This window comes from Apis mellifera, linkage group LG11, assembly GCF_003254395.2.
Source record: "Apis mellifera strain DH4 linkage group LG11, Amel_HAv3.1, whole genome shotgun sequence".
Lineage (NCBI taxonomy): Eukaryota > Metazoa > Arthropoda > Insecta > Hymenoptera > Apidae > Apis > Apis mellifera.
This window is the reverse complement of record NC_037648.1, coordinates 1,536,803-1,563,097: the sequence shown is the minus strand read 5'-3', so window position 1 is coordinate 1,563,097 and position 26,295 is coordinate 1,536,803. Positions and strand designations below refer to the sequence as shown.

Genomic DNA, 26,295 nt, shown 5'->3' with positions numbered 1-26,295 from the left:
TTAAGATTAAAAATCCTCAAGATGATAAGGATAAAAATAATATTCTCTTTTTTTTTTTTTTTGGTTTTTATCCAGTTGCGTAATTGACGAGTTTCGTGTCGAAACGAGGGATCGTTTGATACATCTGTAAATGTAATAATATACGTGTAATATATTCCAGGTATTCGCGTATTTCGCGTAACACACCGCGATGTCGATTAAGATCGGCCGATAAGATGAAACGAAACATCCAGTTACTTAATTCTTTTCGCGAGAGATCATCATTTAACGCACGCCCCTTAACATTACACTCGACGATCCATGCTTATCTAACCTGGCTAATGATCTCTGCCTGTCCGCTAATATTTTCACTCGACTTTCCCGGTCACGTCGGTTCAAGCGGATAAAGTTACGCGTCGCGTGTACACTATCCGTTAAAAGTTTGAGATTACAACGAGTTTCGTAAATGTTAACAGCGTTAATTTATTAGATATATAAATTGCAATTGAAAAAATACAATATATATATGTGTATATAAACTATTTTAATATTCTCAAAGATTATAGATTATTCGATGTTTCCGATCGTAAAATACCGAAATTCGAGCAATTTTCTCGAAATGGTCCAATTACCGGCGGATCGAGGCCGATCCGACTTTACCGACGGTACATAAACGATTCGTAAACGAGGTTGGATCTCTCGCGTTGCTTCCAAGTTCGGGGTCCGATTTCCCGCGGAGAGCACGCAGTTCCCGTTTTTGCACGAGTGGGGGGGGAAAGGAGGAGTGGGAGAGGAACGGTAGGTTAGCTCGGTAGGTTTCAATTACGCGGCCGTGTCGGCCTGTCTGATGTTGCTGCCGCCCTCATTATGTGGAATATGAGCTCGTGCTGGCTCGTTCCCTCCCGTCCGTTTCAGAGCCTGTCGATCGATCCATCCATCCTGTGTACATCTATGAATCCGTGCCTTCCCGAAAATCGACGTCGAATTAATTAATACTCGTCACTCAGATACAGAGATTAATTTTTATTTGATAATTTTCACGTTTTAATTTTATATTGAAATTATATTGAATTGGATTGGTTGCATAAGTAAAGGCGCCTCTTTAAATTGCTTGCAACGTTGGTTGGAGAGAATTAGAATTAGGTTGGCTGCACTGTTAACGGTTCGTGCTAGGAAACTATTCGAAGAGATTTGGGAAAATTTTTACTCTCGTATTTTTTTTTTTTTTTTGTTAAATGAGATTAAAGTCAATCCTGTTGTCCAGCTGTACTGGTCGCCTACAGTGTCAACGTCTCATTATAGCAATCACGATGTCGCTCCCTACTCTCACATTACACTTCCCTCCTTAATTTTCGTACTCTTAAATTACACTTTTATCATGACTTAATCAAAGGTCGGTCGTGTCTCTCTCTCTTTCCTTCTTTTTTTCTCGTTCGCCAGTATCCATAAAAAAAAAAAAAAAATACGTATTGGTAAACACAAGCTCGTTACGAACAAGTAAATAACATCGTATTTAACGAACTTCACGAAGGCAATCTCCGAAGGAATACCGAGAAATTCGACGACGGGAGAGAGAGAGAGAGAGAGAGAGAGAGAGAGAGAGGAGAGAGAGAGAGAGAGAGAAAAGAAACGTAATAAAATGTAATTAAACGAAGCTGTCGACGAGTCCATCTCGGGGACCAACCGAGAAATGATTACACGTTTCGACATCGAACGTGACGTTTAAAGCCTGTTTCACTCGATACCATTAATCCCATACATTAATGACATTTTCTCCATCGACTCGAAATCACATTTCAACGGCGTAAATATATTCGAACGTATTCTCCCTTTCTTTCTTTTTTCGTCCTCGACAACAAGATGCAAAAAAAAAATTACACGCATCTGGCGAAAAATTTCATATTGTAAATAATCTTGATACCTCGCGAGAAGCGAAAGAGATACGTATCTCTATCCTCGTCGCCCGGGTACGAAACGAAAGAAACGCAAGTTTTTTTACCGACCGAGCGTCGAAAGGTGCGAGGCGAGGACTTTAATCCGCGTATCTTCGTCTCTATCTCTCTCTCTCTCTCTATATACGCGCGGCTACTAATAACGGAGCAAACGAGCGGACTTGTTCCACGGTACTTAACTTCGCGGGACATTTCCTGGTAGCCGGTTCGTACACCGAAGTTCGTGTATCGTCGCGCGTAACCTGTCATTATCAGGGATATTGCTTGTATAGCGACACGCATCCATTTTGGAAACGAGTCCCCTCTCTCTCTCGTCTGTACGTGATTTATTCGTTTCGAACGTTTGTCGCTCGCGTGGCTGATCACCATCGATGATGAACCCTCTCTCGAATCAACCTGGGGGATTAAATTTCGCAGTTGGAAGAGCGAGAGCTTCTTTCGAAAAATATTTTTGATTTTAAATTATATGATTCTAAATATTTGATTTTTTTTTTCTTTAAATTAAAATTTCAGAAGTGGAGAAAAGAATCTGAAGGGAAGAAAGATGTCAATTCTATTTAAAAAGAGAAAGAAAAAATATTCTGGATTTCGATTCTTCAGCGAGCACAATCTTTCCTTTGAAATGAAACAAGAGAGGGGAATAAATGGACGAGCAAATTTCCACGCTCCGATCACCGATTCGCCAATCGTGGGTGGCTGTGTAGTGCAGGTATATTCGTATATATATATATAGCGAGAGAAGGGGGGGGGTAAAAACGATCGAAACCGCAGAATATCCGAGCCGAATAGTTTCGAATCGACAACGCTGCTCGTTAAATACCGAGCCATTTACCGTTTTCCTTTATCGATGTTAAAACGTTCGTTGCGTATTGCGAGAATGGATACAAACACGGTGGACAAATTCAAAAGAAAAAGTAATAATAAATAAATAAATTAAATTCAATAAATTCAGTGTGAAGAAAACTGGAGGACAAAGAAAAAACTTTGGATAAAGTACAAAGAGAGTCTCTGACTCGATGAATTGTAAAGTCGAATAAGAAAGAAAGAAAAAGAGAGAGAGAGTGACTCTTGATCGAATTTAAAAATTACCGAATCTAACAAACGAATTCGAGTTGAAATTCAAATCGACCGAAGAAAGCTTAAAGCTAAAATCGAGCGGAGGGGGAGGGAGAAAGAAAGCAACGTTCCGGTAATCGTGCGAGAGAGAGGAGTCACGACGGTGGAACCAATTATGGCCCGATAAAGTAGGCGGCGGTGGTACCGACCGAGAAAGAAAGAAAGAAAGACAGAGAGAGAGAGAGAGAGAGAGAGAGAGAGAGAGAGATAGGGCGCACAGGCGTGCCAACGCGAACGACGGAAACAACTGTGTACAGGAATGGAAGGAGTGGGGGACGTACGGGGCACCATGGACCGCGTATTCTGCGGCCTGTGGTGGTGGTGGTCGGGGGCTTGGGGTTAATACGGTGGCCGGTGATGCACGACCGACGCAGAGCTGCGGCCGAAGCGGGTTACCGCACGCCAGCTGTCCAACGCTCGAGCTGCCCGCAAAAATCTGTACCTGACCCCTCCTCCTCCTCCTCCCTCCCCTCCCTCCCGGCCAACGCCTGCGCGCGGATTTCGCGTGTGCACGCGCGCGGATACACCTTGTTCCTCTCTTTCTCTTTCTTTTTTTTCTTGTTTTTTCTTCCAACGACGATCAAGGATGGACGGAAGCAAGGAAATTGAGGAGAGATTCGTTTCATTAATTTTACTTCGGATGGGAGTTGTTTTGCGAAGTCGTTTTTCTTCGGTTCGCGATTGGGCCGAGATTGGATGTTTTTTTTTTTTTTTTTACATATTTTATCTTACAAACATATATATACTTTTTTTATCACGTTCGATTCGAATTAAATTTTCGCCCCCGATAAAATCGGAAAGAAAAGACCCGAAGTCTCGACGCCGTATCTATCCCCTTCCCCCTCCCTAGCCTTTGTCGCGCGGGTGACAAGCGGCGGGCAGGCGGTTGAAATTGTGATTTCACGCACGTCTGCACGGCAGCAAGGTAATTGCGTTTAAATGCGGCACGATTGTTGCGTATGCGAGTGGCGCGCCCACCTGTGACCAGCGTCTAAAGAATAATAGAATTCGACGACGGGTAACTATATATATATATATATATATACGATCGCGCCTTCGTCATCTCGCTTGCCCGACCGACTACCAATCGACCGTCGTCGTGTGATTCACAAAGTCTCTCTCTCTCTCTCTCTCTCTCTCGTTCACGCGTCTTCGAGAGTTTAAACATAGACAGCTTCGTCCATTTCCTGGAGTTTCGTGTATTATGTAAAGAGTGAGAGACTAGGGGGGAAGGCTGTTGGTGCCCGCACTTGCCCAATGCTGGCCCGATGGATAGGGAATCTTAACGACCTCCGGCGGCGACCTCCCACGAGCTTTTTCGAAACTGGTGGGAAATTTTTGAAATTAAGAGAGAGAGAGAAGAAGAGATCGATGAGATTGTTTCTGGTATTTTGATCACGTTTAAGGATTATCGGAATTAAGAGATTGGCGAAAGTGGTGGGTGATTTTTCGTAAGTTTAGAGAGAAATATTTCTAGATATCCCTAGAAATTTTTTCCTGGTATTTGTTTCTGATATTTTATACGGATCACGTTTAAGGATTATTGGAATTAAGAGATTTACGAAAGTGGCGGATTTTTCGTAAGTTTAAGGAAGAAATATCCCTAGATATCCCTAGAAATCGGCTCGATTCGAATTTTCAATAAAGCGATTCGATCTTTTTCTGGTATTCGATCTTTTTCTGATATTCGATCTTTTTCTGGTATTCGATCTTTTTCTGATATTCAATCTTTTTCTGGTATTCGATCTTTTTCTGGTATTCGATCTTTTTCTAGTATTCGATCTTTTTCTGGTATTTTATACGGATCATGTTTAAGGATTATTGGAATTAAGAGTTTTACGAAAGTGGTGGGTTTTTCGTAAGTTTAAGGAAGAAATATCCCTAGATATCCCTAGAAATCGGCTCGATTCGAATTTTCAACAAAGCGATTCGATCTTTTTCTGGTATTCGATCTTTTTCTGATATTCGATCTTTTTCTGGTATTCGATCTTTTTCTGATATTCAATCTTTTTCTGGTATTCGATCTTTTTCTGGTATTCGATCTTTTTCTAGTATTCGATCTTTTTCTGGTATTTTATACGGATCATGTTTAAGGATTATTGGAATTAAGAGTTTTACGAAAGTGGTGGGTTTTTCGTAAGTTTAAGGAAGAAATATCCCTAGATATCCCTAGAAATCGGCTCGATTCGAATTTTCAACAAAGTGATTCGATCTTTTTCTGGTATTCGATCTTTTTCTAGTATTCGATCTTTTTCTGGTATTTGTTTCTAGTATTTTATACGGATCACGTTTAAGGATTATTGGAATTAAAAGATTTACGAAAGTGGCGGGTTTTTCGTAAGTTTAGGGAGAAATATCCTTAGATATCCCTAGAAATCGGCTCGATTCGAATTTTCAACAAAGCGATTCGATCTTTTTCTGGTATTTGTTTCTAGTATTTTATACGGATCACGTTTAAGGATTATTGGAATTAAAAGATTGGCGAAAGTGGCGGGTTTTTCGTAAGTTTAGGAAGAAATATTTCTAGGTATCCCTAGAAATCGGCTCGATTCGAATTTTCAAAGCGATTCGATCTTTTTCTTATTTCGAATCTCGATAAAACAAATTATATATACATTTTTCACCGAATATTTCGAGCTCATCGAACAATCATCATCATCGAGGTTTCGCACACAGAATTTACCTTGAATTCATCGTTTCGTGCATCCATCAAAGAACAAGTTGAACTTTTCCCCCAAGATATTTTCCAAGATTTTTCGGGCTTGGAGAAATCACGTTAATCCCTTCGTACTTGCATCCATCCAATTTACCTCCCTCGCTATATATAATTCTTTAATACGTTTCTTGTTCGTGGGAACGATTCGCGCTTCGCCTCGATCGAACCTCAGGGCCCGGACGCGATCGCGGTTTAATTTAATTGACGCAAAGATTGCCACAAAAAGTTCATCTTTACATAATCGTTCTTTTCCTTTCCCAGAGAAACCAGCCATCCTCCACGTTTCCCATGCCGAGGCGCATTACCATGCACCCTTCGACTCTCTCTCTTTCCTTCTCTTTTTTTAAGCGTCGAAAAACGTTTTTTCTTTTTTCTTTTTCCACTTTTCGAATTCGAATTTTAAACGGATCCGAGATCTAGCAATAGGAAACAATAGTTTTCGTTCCTGAAATACCTCTCCTAGTGAATCTTTCACGAATTTAAACATCTTCTTACCGATAATTATTATTCTCCAATTATTCGTTAAAAAAGGAAAGAATGGAAGTCTAATAAACGTTTCTTTACGAACAGACAGTCTCTTCACGTTTAAATTGCAGTTTGAGGAAAATTTGGACCGAAGGAAACTGGGGCCAGGATCAAAGGTCGAACGTTTACGCGCCGTTTCCTCTCTTCGATCCATTATCGGCGTCTATTATCGGCCAAATTGGCCATCGTCTCGAATAATCATCGGCCGAGATAATAATAATAATAATTGCTCGTTCTTCGAAGAAGAAAGGAAAGAAAAGAAAGATTGTCCGGGTCGTTTAACTCTCTCCAATGTGATGATCGTTATCTTGCGGAGGTCCGTTTCCGGTCGCGCGACATTCAATCCTCACGGTTCGAGCGAACGAGGACAAAGCCCTCCCCCGCTGTCCTCCCCCGCAACCGAAATCCAATTTGCATGAACTGCGGCCAAAATGGACGAGGTAATTGGTACACTGGAGGGATTAGGGGGTGCGCCAAGGCGACGGATGTCGTCCGCCTCTGAATTCCGCCATTTGCGGCGGCGGCGGCGGTGCCTCCCTTCTTAATTGCCATTTGGACAGCCTTCAATTAAAATTTCCTCCGTTTTCAAACTCCCCCTTTTTTTTTTTGGTGGGAATATTTTTCAATTTTTTTTCTAATTTTTCAAGGGAAAAAAGGGGAGTCGTTAAAAGTTGTCAGAATTTTCATATCATTCGTTTATGTAAGAATAACGAGTATAATCTCTTTATTCTTCTTGATGGGAAATATGGAACAAAAGGTGAGGTGGAGGAGGCTCAATTTGAAGAGACATTGTATTTTAAGGATTATTCTTGTTTGTAAGTTTCTTTTTAATTTAAAAAGGGAATTGTTATTATCGATATTGATGGGAAAATTGGAAAAGTGTAATTTCTTTCTTCATTCAGAAAGAGGCTGGAGAATATTGTTAATTGAATATATTCAATAATCTCAGATTAACATTTCAATATTTTTCAACAAAGCATTTACATATTATTATATTAATCATTTCAATTCAAAATTCAATTTCCACTGGAACATCCCAAAATTCCGTATATCATTAAGAACAACGAATGCAATTTCTCTTATTTCTGGTAAAAATTCAAAATAAAACAAGTGGTGGATGAAGCTCAAGGTTTTTCCTAAAGTTCCTCAAATATTAATTCATTAAATTGAAAGATCAGATGCAAAACTATTCCTTCATTTCTCAAAATGAATTTCTTCCTTTTACTGAAAACTCAATTTGCACTGAAACATTCCAAAATTCCATATATCATTAAGAAGAACACAAGAATATAATTTGTTTCCCAGTGACAAAAATTCAAAATAAAATAAGTGGTGGATGAAGCTAAAGTTTCTTTCCAATGGTTTGAAAGAAAAATATGTACTTCTCATTGATATGATATTAAATATTAATTCATTAAATTGAAAGATTAGATACAAAACTATAATAATTCAATCTCAAATTGATATTTCATCATTTCATTCTATTCCTTCATTTCTCAAAACGTTTCATTGAAAACTTAATTTGCACTGGAATATCCCAAAATTCCATATATCATTAAAAACAACAATACAGTCTTTCTCCTCCTGGGAAAAATACAAAATAAAATAAGTGGTGGATGAAGCTCAAGGTTTTTCTTAAGGTTTCTTTCTAATGGTTTGAAAAAAATATATATGTACTTCTTATCATTAAATTGAAAGATCAAATGAAAAACTAATAATCCAATCTCAATTGATACTTCATCATTTTTTAATACTAACTTCATTTTATTCATTCATTTCTCAAAACCTTTCACTGAAAACTTGCACTAAAACATCCCAAAATTCCATATCATTAAGAACAATACAAGAATACAATCTCTCTCCCAATAATAAAAATTCAGAATAAAACAAGTGGTGAATGAAACTCAAGGTTTTTTCTAAAGTTTCTTTTTAATGGTTTGAAAAAAAATATATATACTTCTCATTGATATGATATCAAATATTAATTCATTAAATTGAAAGATTAAATGTAAAACTGTAATTTTCAATCTCAAATTGATACTTCATCAACAGAAGTTCCATTCTATTCTTTCTTTCTCAAAACTTGCACTAAAACATCTCAAAATTCCATATATCATTAAAAACAACCAATACAATCTCTCTTCCCCTAAGAAAAATATAAAATAAAACAAGTGATGAACGAAACTTAAGATTTTTCTAATTGCAAAACTATAATTTCCAATAATCCAATCTCAAATTTTTCAACACATCATTCTATTCCTCAAACCCTTCCACATCTTTACTCCCATAAAATGCAAGCTGCTCGATAAAAGATACAAACAGCAACACAAAAACTTTGTTCTCTTCATCGTCTCTCGAATCGAATTCCCAAAATTTCCATATATCATTTTAACCGAATACTGAACAACCAATATTCTCTCTCTCTCTCTCTCTCTCTCTCTCTCTCTCTCTCTCTCTCTCTCTCTCCTTCCTCCCCTCCCAACAAAAATACAGAATATAGAACGAGTGGTGGGAGAGAAAAGAAGGTAAATTCGAGGAGATGGGCAAAGAAGGTACAAAGCAAATCATCCAAACTCGAAGAGGCTCGTAGGAGGCCCTCTTACGGGTGAAGAACGGCGAACAAGGAAGATGAGAAAAGGAAGGAGGAGGAGGGGGTGGAGGGAGGTGAAAAAAGAGCGATGGCGGCGGAGGGAGACAGAAAGAGGAGAAGTGGACGGTCACCATAAATACGTATACGCAGCGCAAACAAAAAGCCACAAAGGGCCGCGGTCAACGGAGATACGATCTTGCGGCATGCAGATACGAGCATACTAATCTCTCAGAGAGAAAGAGAAAGAAAGAGAGAGAGAGAGAAAGAGAGAGAGTTTCCTCCTTTTGTCGTATATACCGTCTATGAAATATATCCGTGGCCCTCGACACGATGGAACGATTCAATATCGTTCCGACAATCGTCGACCTCTCTCTCTCTATCTCTCTCTCTTCCTCTCGACTATTTTTCCGGAACCAAAGTGACTCATCATAGATCATAGGGAAATGGATATGTACACTTTGCGTGGGACAAAGGATGTTTGGATTTTTTTAATATGTTTGGAAGATTAAAGAAAAAAGTAAGATTGTAATTCAATTTATAGAATACATAGGATAATACGTAATTATTTCGAACAGGATTTATCTAGTGATTTTTGGACAAAAAAAATTGGTTCGATTCTGGATCATAGAGAAATGAAAGGATGGAGGCTTTAGATGTTTGGATTTTTTTTTAATATTTGAAAGATTAAAAAAGAAATAATTGTAATTCAATTTATAGGATACGTAGGATGATATGTAGTTATTTCGAACTGAAGAATTTATCTAGTGATTTCTAGACAAAGGAATTGGTTCGACTAATAGGAAAATGGATGTACATTTCGCGTGGGACAAAGGATGTTTGGATTTTTTATTATATTTGGGAGATTAGAGAAAAAAGTGATTCATTTCAAATTCAATAATTTGTAGGATACGTGATTATTTCAAACAGGATTTATCTAGTGATTTCTAGACAAAAAAAATTGGTTCGATTCATAGAATGGATTTACACATGAAAGGATGGAGACTTTAAATGTTTGGATTCTTTTTAATATTTGGAAGATTAAAGAAAAAAGTAAGATTGTAATTCAATTTATAGAATATGTAAGATGTTATGGTTATTTCGAACAGAATTTATCTAGTGATATCTAGATAAAAAACAATTGATTTCTCGGAATCAAAGCAAGATCATAGGGAAATAGATGTATACTTTGTTGTTATTTATAGTTATATATACGTAGTTATTTCGAAGAGAATTTATCTAATGATTTCTAGATAAAAGAAATTGGTTCGACTCATAGGGAAATGAATGTACACTTTGTAGTTATTTACATAGTTATATATACCTAGTTATTTCGAATAGAATTTATTTAGTGATAAATTCTAGACAAAAGAAATTGATTCTTTGATTTCTAAATCATAGAGAAATGAATGTACATTCACGTGGAAAGGATTTTCTTGTTTGAATTTTCTTAATATATTTGGAAGATTAAAAAAAAGTGATTATAATTCAATTTATAGAATACATAAAATGATACATGGTTATTTCGAACAGAATTTACCTAGTGATTTCTAGACAAAAGGAATTGATTCTTTGGTTTCTAGATCATACAGAAATGGATACATTCACTTGGAAAGGATTTTCTTAATATATTTGGAAGATTAAAAATTAATTATAATTCAATTTTAGAATGATACCTCGAACAAAATTTATCTTTTCTAAAAACAAAAGGAATCTGATGAAACCGTTTTATAGATCCGTCTCGATCGAATGAATTCGAGATAACTTTCTTATCTGCTCAATAAAAAAAAAAAAAAAAAAAAAAGAAGAAAAATTTAGATTACGTGCAACGACTATATTTATATTCGTGTTAATCCTCCGTTTGAAAGAGATTGATCAATCTCCAACATTAATGAATTAAGCCCGGGTTCAGGCCGAGCCTTAATTTTGGAATTTGCGATTTCGTCTAATTCCGTCGCGATTCTCAATCACGTGGAAACGTTTCTTTTCAAGTAGCGGAGGGGCAGGAAGCGTCGACACGAGGAAAGCCGGCATGGATCGTGCAACGATCCATCCTCCGAACAAATTGCGGTTGGCCGATGCCAACTGGGCTGGTACCTTATGAATCAACCTCGGAACGACCAAGATCGCGATTTATTCGAACCGTTGCACCGTCCTTCCCTCGAAAATATCCGCCGCCAGTCAGGTGGACACTCGCAATTGTCACGATACGGAAATGTATCGTGATTCATACCTGTTTTCCAAATCTTTTTCGTTAAGAAATTCGTAGGAAATCGTAGATCTGGAAAGTTTTTTTTGGAGAGGCTCGAATTTTAAAATTCTGGTCTCGATAATGTGAGAGAGGAAAAAAGAAAAATGGAAATTTCTGAATTGTTCTGTAAGCTTGTTTGGTTTAATTATAATGATGATGTGATTTTGAGAGATTTTTTGAAAATATTGTTTATTCCATCGTTGATGAACGAGATAAAAAAAGGCAATGGAAAATTCAATCTTCGATTCTAGATTTGAAAAGTTTTTTTTTGAGGAAGGGGAGCTTGATTCGAATTTCAAAATGATACATTCTGATCTCAATAATGTAAGAGAAAAAAAGAAAAATGGAAATTTCTGAATTGTTCTGGAAGCTTGTTTCTTTAATAATAATGATGATGTGGGGAGGGATTTTTTAATATTTATTCTTGGACAAAGAGATATTTTTGATATTTATTGATATTTAATATTTATTTCATCATTGATGAACGAGATGAAAAAAGGCAATGGAATATTCGATTTTCGATCCTAGATTTCCTCTGGAAATTTTTGGGGGAGGAGTTTGGTTCGAATTTCGAAATGGTGCATTCTAGTCTCGATAATGTGAGAGAAAAAATTAAAGTGTAAATTTCTGAATTGTTCTTTTCAGTTGTTTGATTTAACAATAATGATGATGTGATTTTGAGGGATTTTTTGAGAATATTTATTCCATCGTTGGCGAAACAGATGAATATTCGATTTGCGATCGTAGATTTGGAAAGTTTTTTGGGGGGATTCGAATTTCAAAATGGTGCATTCTGGTCTCGATAATAAGAGAAGAAATTAAAATAAAAATTTCTGAATTATTCTGTTCAGTTGTTTGATAATAGTATGATGTGATTTTGAGAGATTTTTTAAGAATATTTATTCCATCGAACCAAATGAAAAAAGACAATTATAGGGTTATTATATTTTCATATAAAAAATTGAAAGTATCATGCCATACAGTAATACATTCTAGAGAGAAAAACGTGATATTGCAAATTTTAAAAACTTATAATTTTATGTAAAATTTCACGAATTTTAGAAATATCATTATTGGACTAATATCGACTTATATTTATTAGAAATTCAATGAAAAAGACAAATTGAAGACACGAAACTTAAATAGATAATAGCACAATGTTTTGCAAATTTTTCACAAAATTTAAATAAGAGAGAAAAATCTAATTATCATTTACCACATTCTTTCGCAAAATTGGAATTAAAATTAGAGAAAAAGCAATCGAGGAAAAATTTCGAGTATTACCTAAATATTTCTAACCATTCTGTAAAATTAAAATTAATTTTTTAAAATAAAAAGAAAAAAACATTTGAAATAATTCAATACACCATCCTGAAAAATTAAAATTAAACAAAAATTTAACATCCAATAAAAATAAAAAAAAAAAAGAAAAGATACTCGAAATTTAAAATACCCAAACGAATCGAAGAAAATCGGCCCAATTCTGAAGAATAAAAATTACTCGAAAATCTTCGAAAACCAATCAATCATTCAACGAAACATAAAAAAAAAAAGAAAACTCGAAAACAACTTAAGAATCAAAAAAAAAAAATCATCCTACATCCCATCCACCCCGAAGAATAAAAATTAAACCTTAAATTTTACCAAGGAACAAAACAACAAAAGAAAGAGAAAAGATTCGACAAAGACTAAGAATCAAGAACTCTTCTCGGGCATCCCCCAGAAGAGGGTCGGGTCGGTTGCAAGAGTAAGCCGCTTTGCGAACGAGCGCACTTGGAGGAGGGGTGCAGGCGATTAGGTAAACCCTGGATTAGTTGGACGCTCTTCCTCTCTCTCTCTCTCCCTCCCTCCTGTCCTCCTGTCCAGGAGGAGTTCGATCGCCGCCACTAATAACGCCACCCCACCCCCCGATTTACATGATTGGATCGCCGTGGCGAAACTGAAACCGCTCCCTATCCTTGTATCGGCATGCAAATGTTGGAAATTAGCCGGATACAGGAGGGAGGGAGGGAGGGAGGGCGTTGTGTCGGACCACGCTTGTCCAGGCCTTGTCCAAGTGTCGTCCAGGAAGTGATCCGAATGATCCACGATGACGGTGTTATTAATCGTGTCGTATCCGCTCCCCGCGAACAACGGTATTTCCTCCCCCCCTTTTTGTTTAATTTGAAATCTGAGAGATTTCATTGATCATTGATCATATGTTCGAATTGATAAAAGTGTCGTATTGTGTCATTGCCAGCGAACAAGAAGAAGAATATTTCCTCCTTTGAAATTTAAGAGCATTGATGATGGAACTTTGGACGATGGAAAAATTATCCAAGAATATATTTGATGAAATTTGATGAAAGATGGGAAGAAGATAGGAGAGGAAAATATGAAACTTTGGACGATGGAAAATCCAAAAAAAAATTGTGCAAGAATATATTCGAATCGAAATTGATAAAAGTATCGTATCGACTCCCCATGAATAAGAATCGTTTTCGAACAAAAGTATTTCCTCCCCTTTTTGTTTCATTTAATTTGAAATTTAAGAGCATGGATGATGGAACTTTGGATGGTGAAAAATTGTCCAAGAATATATTCGAATCGAAAATGATAAAAGTATCGTATCATATCACTGCTAGCGAACAAGAAGAAGAATATTTCCTCCTTTGAAATTTAAGAGCATGGATGATGGAACTTTGGACGATAGAAAATTGTCCGAGAATATGTTCGAATTTGATGAAGGATGGGGAGAGAAAACTTTGGACGATGAAAAATTGTGCAAGAATATATTCGAATCGAAATAATTGATAAAAGTATTGTATCGGCTCCCTGCGAATAAGAATCGTTTTCGAAGAAAAGTATTTCCACCTTTGAAATTTAAGAGCATGGATGATGGAATTTTGGAACGATGGAAAATTGTCCAAGAATATATTCAAAATTGATAAAAGTGTCGTATCGACTCCCTATGAACAAGAATCGAAGAAGAGTATTTTCTTTGAAATTTAAGAGCATGGATGATGGAACTGAGGATGGAAAGAGGATGGACGATGGAAAATTGTCCAAGAATATATTCGAATTTGATAAAAGTGTCGTATTGTATCATTGCCAGCGAACAAGAATTGTTTTCAAAAGAATATTTCCTTTGAAATTTAAGAGCATGGATGATGGAACTTTGGACGATGGAAAAATTGTCCAAGAATATATTTGATGAAATTTGATGAAAGATGGGAAGAAGATAGGAGAGGAAATTGTGGAATTTTGGACGATGGAAAGTCCAAAAAGGGGATAATGAATGTATGAATGTATTTTGACAAACAATTCTGAAAAAGTGAAAAAAATTGTGCAAGAATATTTTTATATTCGAATCGAAATTGATAAAAGTGTCGTATCAACTCCTCGTGAACAAGAATCGTTTTCGAACAAGAGTATTTCCTCATTTGAAATCTGAGAGCATGGATGATGGAACTTTGGACGATGGAAAAATTGTCCAAAAATATATTCGAATTTGATGAAGAATGGAAAGAAGATAGGAGAGGACACTGTGGAAGTTTGGACAATAGAAAATTGTCCAAGAATATATTCGAATTTGATGAAAGATGGGAAGAAGATAGGAGAGGAAACTGTGAAATTTTGGACGATAGAAAATCCAAAAAAAAAATTGTGCAAGAATATATTCGAATTGAAATTGCGTCGTATCGACTCCCTGTAAACAAGAATTAAAGAAGAATATTTCCTTCCCTTTTTATTTCGTTTAATTTGAGATTTAAGAGCATGGATGATGGAACTTTGGACGATGGAAAAATTGTCCAAGAATATATTTGATGAAATTTGATGAAAGATGGGAAGAAGATAGGAGAGAAAACTATGAAACTTTGGACGATGGAAAATCTAAAAAAAAATTGTGCAAGAATATATTCGAATCGAAATTGATAAAAGTGTCGTATCTCCATGAACAAGAATTATTTTCGAACAAGAATATTTCCTCCCCTTTTTATTTCGTTTAATTTGAAATTTAAGAGCATTGATGATGGAAAATTGTCCAAAAATATATTCGAATCGAAATTGATAAAAGTGTCATATCGACTCCTCATGAACAAGAAGAAGAATATTTCTTCCTTTGAAATTTAAGAGCATGGATGATGGAACTTTGGACGATGGAAAGTCCAAAAAAAAATTGTGCAAGATTGTATCGACTCCCCGTGAATAAGAATCGAAGAAAATATTTCCTCTCTTTATTTCATTTAATTTGAAATTTAAGAGCATGGATGATGGAACTTTGGATGATGGAAAATTGTCCAAGAATATATTCAAATTTGATGAAAGATGGGAGAGGAAAACTGTGGCATTAACTGTTGTGATCACGATATTATTCATAATCAATCTCTTTGAAGGCTTGTATGTATATATATATATATGTATGGAAAAGGTTTGGTGGAACAATGGGAGTGCACAGGTCTGTATCGGTTATTTCCATCGGTTGATAACCGATCAGATCGGTGGCAGGTTTATCTGTCGTCGGGCAGACGCTTGGTCGATGAAAAGCGAGACAAAGCGACTTGGTTTGAAAAAGGCCGAAGCAAAAAAGGAAAAGAAGTCCAACTTTCGCGATAACAACGGTGCCAAACTTCAACTTGCAACAAAACGCTCCCTGTTATCTATTTATATAAGCTGTACAAAGCTTCGTGTTATTATAGTTGGCTCTTAAAAATTTTTCCAGCCCATCAATACCAAAGTCTTGTTAAAGAATCCATGGGATGGGACAAATCGAGATAACAAATAAAATTTTGAACTTATCATCTTTGTCAATTTACAATTAAATTACAATTTATAATTTATAAAAATTAAAGTTAAAAGAAAATGGAGGAAAGTGAGAAAAAAAGTCCATCACAATCAACATCACATCATAGAAAAATAAAATCCATTTTAAAAAAAGATGGAGAAGAGAATATGAGGAAAAAACTCCATCACAATCAATAAAAAAAGATAAAAACCATTTTAAACTTTGTCAATTATCACGAATAACCTACAAAGAATCAAAAAAAAAAAAAAAAAAAAATTTGGAGAAAAGGGAGAGTGAGGAAAAACTCCTATAAAGAACTTAAAAAAAGAAAAAATGGAGAAAAGCGAGTGTGAGGAAAAAAAACTTCAACGATAAAAAAATAAAATCCATTTTAAAAATAATGGAGAAGAAAGTGTGAGGAAAAAATTTCATCATAATCAACAAAAAAAGATAAAACCCATTTTAAACTTGTCACTTTATCAATTATCACAAACCTACAAAGAATTAAAAGAAAAAAAAATTGGAGAAAAGTGAAAGTGAGGAAAAAACTCCTACAAAGAACTTAAAAAAAAAAAAAAAAAAAAAAAAAAAAAAATGGAAGAAAGAAAAAGTGAGGAAAAAAAATTTCACCGACAAAAAAATAAAATCCATTTTAAACTTCAATTATCACTAGCAAGAAAAGATTTAAAAAAAGATGGAGAAGAGATGACGAAGAAGAAATCGCAATCAACAAAAAAAAACTAAAATCCATTTTAAACTTAAACTTAGGAGAACGAAATCACTTTGTCAATTATCACTAATAAGGTACAACAAAATTAAAAAAAACATGGAGAAAAGAAAGTGAAGAAAAAAACTCTTACAAACAAACAAACAAACAACTCATAAAAAAAAGAAAATGGAGGAAAGAAAGAGTGAAGAAGAAAAACTCCACCGACAAAAAAATAAAATCCATTTTAAACTTAAACTTATCACTTTGTCAATTATCAGGACGAAGAAGAAATTCCATCGCAATCAACAAAAAAAAACAACAAACAAAATCATCATTTTAAACTTACCCCACTTTGTCGATTATCACGTCCCACTTAAAAAAAACCTTAAAAAAAAATACAATAAATAAATAAATAAAAGAGGAGAGAAACTTACACAACGGGAGCGCGCGATAATTCGAAAGGGAACGGCGAAGGGGAGGAGAGGGCGGAGGTGGTTGCCGATCGAACGAAAACGCGCGAGCCGCGTAATCCCCCGTGAAATACCGCGCCCGGATTCCGAGAACTTTGCCCGAGGGCAGCGAAGGAGGGAAAGCGGGGAGGGACATCGATTATTCGCGGCGAACCGCCCGCGTTAATCGTTTAAACTCCGCTTCAGGAGGTGGCCAGATACGCGCCACGTGATCCACGTAAACCACCAGACACCCAGGCAAATCTATCCTCCACGCTCGCCCAAGAGTTTCGGGCCGCTTGCCAGCGTATCGATAGACGGATACCTATCATACATTAATCACACTTGCTTATATATATACGTAACTCTTATTCAATTATCACGAATAAGCTACGACAAAATTAAATTGTTCGAGTTCGAAACGAGGGAGAAGAAAGGAAGGAGGAGGATTAGAGAGACAAGGGAGAAATTGTGCGGCAGGTGGCTTCGCCGATCCGCGACGCGACAAGGCATCGCCATCAACCGGCGTCCATTTACTGGAAAACGCCCGATTCGCTTCGACGAGCGTCGATGATCTCGGTGTGCTATGTTGCACACGTGCGATCGTGGGAAGATGCTCCACGACATCCTCTCCTCTCGTAGTAAAACGGAATAGAAATTTACGTCAAAAATCATATCATTTTCCATTTCTCCACGCGTTGTATAAACCGGGATAAGGTTCGATAATTGTTCGTGGCGAGAATAATGGACGAGGGGGAGGGTGTTCTCGTATCTCGGCCGGCGATCGACGATGGAATTAAAGAGCTCGGGACGAGGGATAAAAATCTCCCTCGTCACAGCTCGTTTGACCGGATGCCCCCCCCGAGTGATTTCCACGATCCGTTTGCTTCTTATTATTTCTGCGAGTAATAGGTGTTTCGATATCTCGAGTCGGATTGAAATTCGCAGGCTCGATGGAGGCCGGATAACATTGTGACGGCTGGTCAAAAGTGGCCAGGTTGCGAAACGAGCTAAGCGATTCAATATCTTGGGGGGAAATTATGGAGTATTTAGTTTTTATCGATTTTATCTTAGAAACGCACGGACCGCTTCGACGAGAAATTTTCCTTTCTAGATTCATTTAAAATGGAAATCTTTAGAGAAATTTTTCGATCTCGAGAGTTTTCAGATTTCGCTTTACGAAGGATTTTGTGATAGAATCGAGGACGTCTATTTTCAATGAGAAATTTTGAAAAATTGGCGCGAAATATGAAGGAGGAAGAAGATTATTATCGGATGTATCGAATTTTTTTTCCGTTCCATGGATCCTGCGTGTTTACTCGGCGTGCAACTGGAATTACGAAGGGAAAAGAAGAGCGGCGTTAACGAGAAGGGGCCGGATAAATCATAAAGCACGGCTGTTCCGCGCTATGCTAATGACACCTACCTCCTCCTCCTGCATCCTGTGCATCCTTGCCGCGAAACTTTTCCCTCCTCTCCTTTTTTTCCCTTCTTTAAAGGGGCAACACACCTCCTTGACGCAATTGCGGGGAATAAAACACTCTTGCCCGGACGTTCAACGCGAGAGTGGCCCCGCGATGGAGGCAACAACCGTGCTCGGCCGTGTAACGAGCACCGCGCCGCGAGAAAGAAATATGTATCGCCGTCCCGTTCTTCTTCCATCTCCCCGCCGAAATATACGGCGGCGATTAATCGCCGGAACAAGAATGATTTCTCTTTCGATTACGTATTCTTCCCTTCTTCTTTCCTTTCGTGATTTTTACGGAAAAGATAGAAATATTATCTCAATCTCTTTTTGTTTTTTTTTTTTTAGTTATGAATCTGAAAAAAAATCCTTCATTTTATACTTCCCCAATTATCGAATATTCAATAATCCCGTTTCGACTAGAAGAGACGGGATACTAAGACTGGAATCTCTCGAGAATCTTGGCAGCGTCGAGCAACAGAGCTCGAGCTGATCAACAGGCGAGGACACGCGCCATCGAGCACGCGCCTGACAGATCTGACATCTCTCGACGCCGTACACGTGACCGGAGACTCCTTCCACCTCTCCTCTCTCCTCTTCCTTCCTTCTCCCCTCCCCCCTCCGCCCTCCGTCGGAAGACACGCGCCCAGCGTCCTCCCCCCCCCCTCCGCCGATTTCCCGGAATCGACTTTCGAGAGATCGAATCGCCACAAACGATCTCCACGACCCACCGCGAACGGCCACGAGAGTTGCGAACAACAGAGAAAGAGAGAGAGAGAGAAAGAGGGAGGGGGGAACCGGCTTCCACGTCGAGATGAGCGAGCGAGTTAAGGGGAGCGAGGTCTCGGTTCCTCCAAAGATTCCGGGGAAACAAAGACGTCTCCGATTATTCGCGGAGCCAGCCTGTTAGAGAACGAGTCCCCGCACAGATGCGTCAATTTGTATCTTGATCGGCCGCCATCGCGATATTTCTTCTCGAGGATCTTGAAAGGGAATGGATATATATATATAAGCGAAGGGAAATAGGAATTTTTGGATTGAGAAAGATAAATAATATCTTCTTGGATTGGAAAATCCTCCATCATATCGATTAATGTTCAAAGTTGAAAAAAAAAAGAAAAAATCCCCTCCCCCTGGTTTCAAATATCGCCAAGTCTTAATATGGAATGGCAGATCGCGGCGCGATAGTGGCGCTTTTAATCAGCTTGCCGTGAAGATTTCCCTGCCTGCCTCCCCTCCCCCCTCCCCAGGTGCAAAAATTTGGACGAACGGAGGATCCGGGCATACCAGCGGTAGGGTCCCACGGGAGCCGAAAGGGAGAGGAGACGGCCACTAAATATTGTGTTCGCGCAGAGAATACAGCTCTCGGGACACGTGTAAACGGGATTCCGTATGAGCAGATCGGCCCGCCGATTATACGCTAATTCAACGCAAATTCCTTCCACGAGATATCTGTATCGCTCGCATACATCAGAGGCCGCGGTAGCTGGCTGCCGTTGTTGCTGGCGAGAGGACCTTCTCCTCCCCCCTCCTCCCTCCTCCTCCTTCTCCTCCTTCTCCTCGCCGAGTCTCCTCCCGGCTGGCTTAATCAGTATCCACGGAGAAGGAAGAGACAACTGTGTATACATACACACACCACGGTTTGTACATAGTTTCGCGCGTATAAGGTGACCTTGGTTGCGGGAGCAAGAAGAGGTTTTGTTGTGCTGAGTTTTTATTGGAATATTTTTGATAGCGTCGTTCCCAACGAAAGAACGAAAGGACACGGTTGTTATTTTCACACGGATCGTGGTCGCTTGAACCTCGACGCATTAGCATGGAATTTGTATATAAAATATTTCCATTTCTTCGTAATATTAATTTGTAAATAGTGAATCGATTATCTTACTTAACGAAATCTCAATATTCGTGTAATTTCAAAATTATAGGACAAAAGCGTGCGTAATGGAATTAATGGAATTAAAAAAAAAAAAGAAAAAAAGATATCGAGCATTTTCTCACGCGTGACGAACGTACGGAGATAGATATTAAAGAATACGACGACTAGGAGGCAAAGATATATCGCGGTTGTCGGCCGACGCGCGGTGTATGCGCGCGCAGCGTTCACAAATTAAGGAGCGCCAAAGTCGACGGGATGGCGTAGCTATCGCGCTTCATAAAACTTCGTTAGCCAGGCAGTGCAAGTAGACGGGTTGCTGCAACCACGTTATAACGTGGCGTGGAGGAGATGACCCTACCTCTCTCAGAGGGTAGTCGGCTGGCTACCGTAAAAATTCATTTTCTCCCTTCTCCCCGTGTAATTTCACCACCGGATTCTTGCTTCCTCCTCCCTCCTCCTCGCCTCCGCGAACACGAGAGTGATCAAGCGCGGCCGCTGCGTCCGATCCTAATCTTGATTAGCAGCATTCGCCACGTTCCTTTGTGCCGCGCGTAAACGAGATTCATCGCGCCTTCTTCCTCGAATCTGCATCCCGTTGTATATACCTATGTCACCGTGTTGTTCCGTCCGCCCAGCTCTTGTACCCTCCTCTGTGTAACCCGCTATTGCGAACTGTTCGCGTAATAATCCACGGTAGATCATAATCTCGACCGTGCTGCTCCCTCTCCAAATAAATCATCGCTTATATAATTTTATTACGAACGAAACCGTATCTCGATGTAAAGAAGAAGAAGAAAAAAAATAACATAAATACTTTTTTTCAACACGGATCAAATAGTAACCGTATCGTAATCCCTGCTTTATCGACCGTTTAACGATCTCGAATTTCGATCAGCGCAGGTTGAGCAACGGTATTGGCGCCACGTGCCTCTAATATCAAGCAGGAGGTCGTATATCCTCGACGGTGCGTCCGCTCGTTAATTTGCTCGCTGTACAGGGCCAGTGGGCGCACAAGGTGCACCCCACACGTGGCCACATGTACACGCACACGTACCAACGGGTAAATAGGCATACACGAAAGAGATGGCGCGCGCGTCATTAGGTAACGTGGCCTCGTTAGGATGAGTTTTTCCGCCGCTAATGAGGTGGCCTGCAAGTAGTTGTCTCTCTACCGCTACCGGCGCAGACGAGGTCCGTCCGCCGAGGTAGAGGGCACTCTCTGTCTCTCGCTGTCTCTCTCTCTCTCCCTCGTGGATCAGGTGGAGTCCGACCTTCCGTGACGGCCCAGCGCGAATCTCGAGACCTGGACACTATTTTTAATCCACCCCCGGGACGCGGACTTTATGGAATTAAAATACATGCCGGCTGCTTATATCCCCCCGACGCGGATACTATATTTCTCTCTTAGCGGACAACCCTACAACCAGGAATAATCCTGCTTCTTCCTGGATGTTATGCCAACGGACATCTCGTTTTTCCTTCTTTTTTTTTCTTTTTTTTTTTGACTTCCCTTTTCCCATCCGCTTTCTTGCGGTTGGCTTTTCTTTCTGGGAATGGGAAGGTGAAACGTAGCAGATCGTTGGATCACGGAAATGCGATTCAAAAAAATTGCGAGACTCTCGACTACGTGTAATAGATTTTTATAAATCGAAGGAAATTCGATATAATGATAGAAAAATATCAAAAGTACTTACGAGACTTACTTTAATTTAAAAAATGATTCTTCTATGAAATATCTGAGCATCTTATCGTTCGATAAACCTTAACCTATATTTCATTCTCCAAAATTCTCCAAAATATTTACGAGACTTACTTTAATTTAAAAAATGATTCTTCTGTGAGACATCTGAGCATCTTATCGTTCAATTCAACCTTAACCTATATTTCATTCTCCAAAATTCTCCAAAATTCTCCAAAACACCTGATGCTCCAGTAACCGAAACATTGTAACACGCATGTTTATATACGAAAAATCAGCCTGCGGCTGCGATTATCCGGGAAATAATCCATTTTCGCGTACACGTTTAACGAAACGTGGGTGGCTGGGGGGAGGAGGAGGGGGGAGGGGGGCGCGCGTGTAGCCGGGCATCGACAACGCCGCTCTCTGTCGTCGTGATACGACGCGGTTCCACGCGACACCGACATTTAACGCGCGGACGGACGAATGGCGCGCGCGTGTCCGCGCGTTTTTGCGAGACCTGCCCGCGGCCATTAAATTTACGAGCCGTCACGGCTAACTTGCAAAGAATAATAACGTATATGCTCGAAATAATCCAGCCGGGTCGGGGATAACCCGGTATATGGAAATAGCCGGGGCTATTTGAACGAACTCTCGATGTCAAAGCAAGCCAGACCGGATATAACTCAACGTTTAAGCGGAGGATCGCGCGCGCGGACTCTCGGCGCGTGCTGCTGTTTTGGATTTAAAAGAACGCGGCTATTTAACATTTTTTTTTTTTTTTTTTTTTTTTTATACCTCGTTGGTTATTTCCATCTCTCGTGCGATTTAAATTAAAATGTTGCGGAAATTGTTGTTTTCCCTCTCTCTCTTTCCTTCGAATTCGTTGATTGAATGCAATATGAGTTTTATATATTGGAGAAGTGTATAGTAGGAAGGTTGCAAGTGCTTCTTTTTGATCCATGTAACGTGTCTTCTTTCTACTTCAGAGTTAATAAAAATGAGGATTAAAGTTTCTGACGAGAACGAGTTTTTTGATTTTTCTAATTCTTCAAACTTGACGAGCAACATCGTCTGAATCAAAGCCAAGAATCCATCATTCCTTCTCAATTCTGAAAGATCTGATTCATAATAATTTCTAAAATATCCTGTTCTTTCATTGAATCAGTGTGACTTGAAGAATGAATAAGAAAAACATAAAAAAAGTATCATCGATAAATACTTGAAAAAATGTAGCAGTAGTTAATAGTCACGTGGTGCTAGTGTCGAATCATCTTATTTACTTAATTCTTCCACGCTTCTTCTTTTCCAAAATTCATCAAAATTTCTCTCCTAATTCGTAAAAGTAACACCTCCTCCTCTTAGATTTCGATGATCGACTGCTCTCAAAGTGTCCTCTCCCTCCCCCCTCCTCCCCAAGCTCGAGTGGTGTCGCCATTCATCCACCCGTCGCTTAATTCGCGAATATTTCACCGCTGGCCGAAAATACGTTACAGCTGCTCGCGTCGTGTCTACAAGCGGGCCGCCATTTTTCCCAAATATTCGCCCCGCTCGTCGAAATATTTTTACTTTCCCTCCGAATCGACTTATAATCGGCTTTTATTTCGGAGGGATAATTCCCTCGGGGGAGGGGACAAGGAGGAGGGATCGTCGAGATCGAGAGATTTATCGTCTTGTTTGTTGTTTCACGTTGTTGACGGTGTTGCAGACGGCGTTGCACTGGGCGGCCAAGCACGGCGACGAGAATATCGTCAAGCTGATCGCCGGCACCTACAAGGATTACATCAAGAGCGTCAATGAAACTTCGGTAAGCGAACGAAAATATTCCTTTATTTTCCACTTACTCTCTTCTTACAAATTAAATTAAACATTTTCTTCCATCGGCTACCGTGTCCTGTACGTGCCAATCTGCCTTCTTCAGAACGGGGTAAGTATAACCTAATAAAGATATAAACAATTTGCATCGAAACACGTAGCAAGGATCAGATCCTTCCCAATCGAGTACACTCCTTCTGATTAAACATTACTCTAAATACGAGTAAAGAAAAAAGAGAGAGAGAAGAGGAGATATCGATAAAAAGGAAGAGTAAATGAATAAATCGCTGATATCTATCTATCTCTGAAAGTTCGATCGGGAGAGAGAGAGAGAGATAGATTCGTGCGGGTCGCATTCGGGAGGGAATGGCGCAACGCACCGAGAGAGGCGGCCACTCGCGAGATAGGATCGGATGTGTGTGGTCCGCCGCTTTGCTCTTTATAAGACTTATATAAGCTGGAGCGCCCTCTTCGCGGTGGGAAGACGGTTGGATAGAAAAGAGTAGGAGGAGCGGGGGCGAGGCGGAGAGGGAGAGGTTGCTCGTTAGCGGCTCGCGACAAACGCTCGTTGAACTACCGCAGCACACCACGTTCCCCCACTCCTCCTCGGTTGGGCATTGACGAGTGGTGGGGGGAAATGGGACGATAGGATCGAGCGCTTCTAACGTTGAATAATTGGAACGAATTGAGAGGAGGAGAAAAAGAGGAAAAAATTTTTAGGAATAATAAATATTACTTGAAGTAAGGATTGTCGACAAGTTGGAGAGAAATGGGAAGAAATATTGAAACAAAGGAAAAGAAGATACGATTGTAGGTTATTTATTAGATTATTTGGAACAGTTAAGATCAATGTGTAATTAAAATAAATAGAGAAATGTTAAAGAAAGAAAAAGAAGAATATATATATATATATATATATATATATATATATATTGGAGGAGGAGAAAAAGAGGAAAAAATTTTTAGGAATAATAAATATTACTTGAAGTAAGTAGTAGTAAGATTGTCGACAAGTTGGAGAGAAATGGGAAGAAATATTGAAACAAAGGAAAAGAAGATACGATTGTAGGTTATTTATTAGATTATTTGGAACAGTTAAGATCAATGTGTAATTAAAATAAATAGAGAAATGTTAAAGAAAGAAAAAGAAGAATATATATATATATATATATATATATATATATATTGGAGGAGGAGAAAAAGAGGAAAAAATTTTTAGGAATAATAAATATTACTTGAAGTAAGTAGTAGTAAGATTGTCGACAAGTTGGAGAGAAATGGGAAGAAATATTGAAACAAAGGAAAAGAAGATACGATTGTAGGTTATTTATTAGATTATTTGGAACAGTTAAGATCAATGTGTAATTAAAATAAATAGAGAAATGTTAAAGAAAGAAAAAGAAGAATATATATATATATATACGTTCGTGTGAAAAAAGAAATCGTCGTTCGATTCTTTTAAAACGTCTCCCATGTCCACCGAAATACGCCAGACTCTCTGTTTTCGGGGATTAGTGCTCGATTTAATAAATACGCGTGTATACGTGTTAGGTACCAACAACGGTCGGCCCCGGGGCTAATCCACTCCGGAATGGATCCTCTCTATCCGGCCACCTCTCTTTTTTCCCTCCCTTCCCCCCCCCCCTCCTTTTATCCGGCAGACGGTGAATCGCTGCGGCACGGCGTAATCTGTCACAGCCACCACTCTCGCCGTAGTTTTCTGCGGCTTATCCCTCCCCCCTCCCTCTCCCCCCCGCCCCTCGACCGCTTTAACGCTTCCCCGCCAAATGAAAAAAAAAAGAGGAGGAAAAACTGCGGCACCTTCCTTCGCGCCGCTCCTTCCTTTCGCCCCGCGTAATTTCAACCCGTGTAATATCCGATCCTTGCCTTATCCCAACCGTTTCGAATCCGGAGGATTGCGTCTGTTTTTTACGCGGCAACAAAACCGAGTTTTTTTTTTTTCTCCTTTTCTTTTTCATTTTTGGAAGATCGAGCCACAAGTGCAACTGCTCGTTCGTCGCGAATTCGAGAAGGGAGATTTTTCGAGATTGTTAAGAATTTAATTAAAATCAAAAGTTTAATTCGAAAGTTGGGGAAAGATAATTTCAGGTATATATATATATATCGATTTATTTAATGCAAAACAAAGTTTTCTTCGGTTTTAGAAAATTTTAAAAAGTTTAATTCAAAAGATTTTGTTTCGTTTCCTCGTGTTATTTCTCGTACAAGAAAAGTCATGCTACCTAACCTCCTCCGATCGTTAAAGAAAAGAGAAAGAAAAGGAAGGAGTTGCATTCCAAAACGCGTTTCTCAAGCGTTTCTCAAGACGATTTATGGAATTATTATTGGTTCGAGTAAGATAGACAAATCGTATGAAATCGGTCCAAGATGTCGAACGCAAGATGTCGC

The 26,295-nt window shown here is 38.9% G+C and overlaps 1 protein-coding gene across 8 annotated transcripts in view; it reads left to right on the top strand.

Annotated features, from left to right (window-relative positions):
- Positions 1 to 26,295, top strand: part of LOC410299 (ankyrin repeat domain-containing protein SOWAHB) — a 178,032-nt gene that overhangs the window by 135,950 nt on the left and 15,787 nt on the right. For all 8 annotated transcript variants that reach the window (XR_001704917.2, XR_408105.3, XM_006558935.3 and 5 more), the window contains 2 exons: positions 23,780 to 23,878; positions 23,993 to 23,998. Coding sequence is in view for 6 of the 8 variants with exons in the window: in XM_006558935.3 (XP_006558998.1) it covers positions 23,780 to 23,878; positions 23,993 to 23,998 (105 nt within the window). In the remaining 2 variants the exon portion in view is untranslated. The remainder of the gene's footprint in view (positions 1 to 23,779; positions 23,879 to 23,992; positions 23,999 to 26,295) is intronic.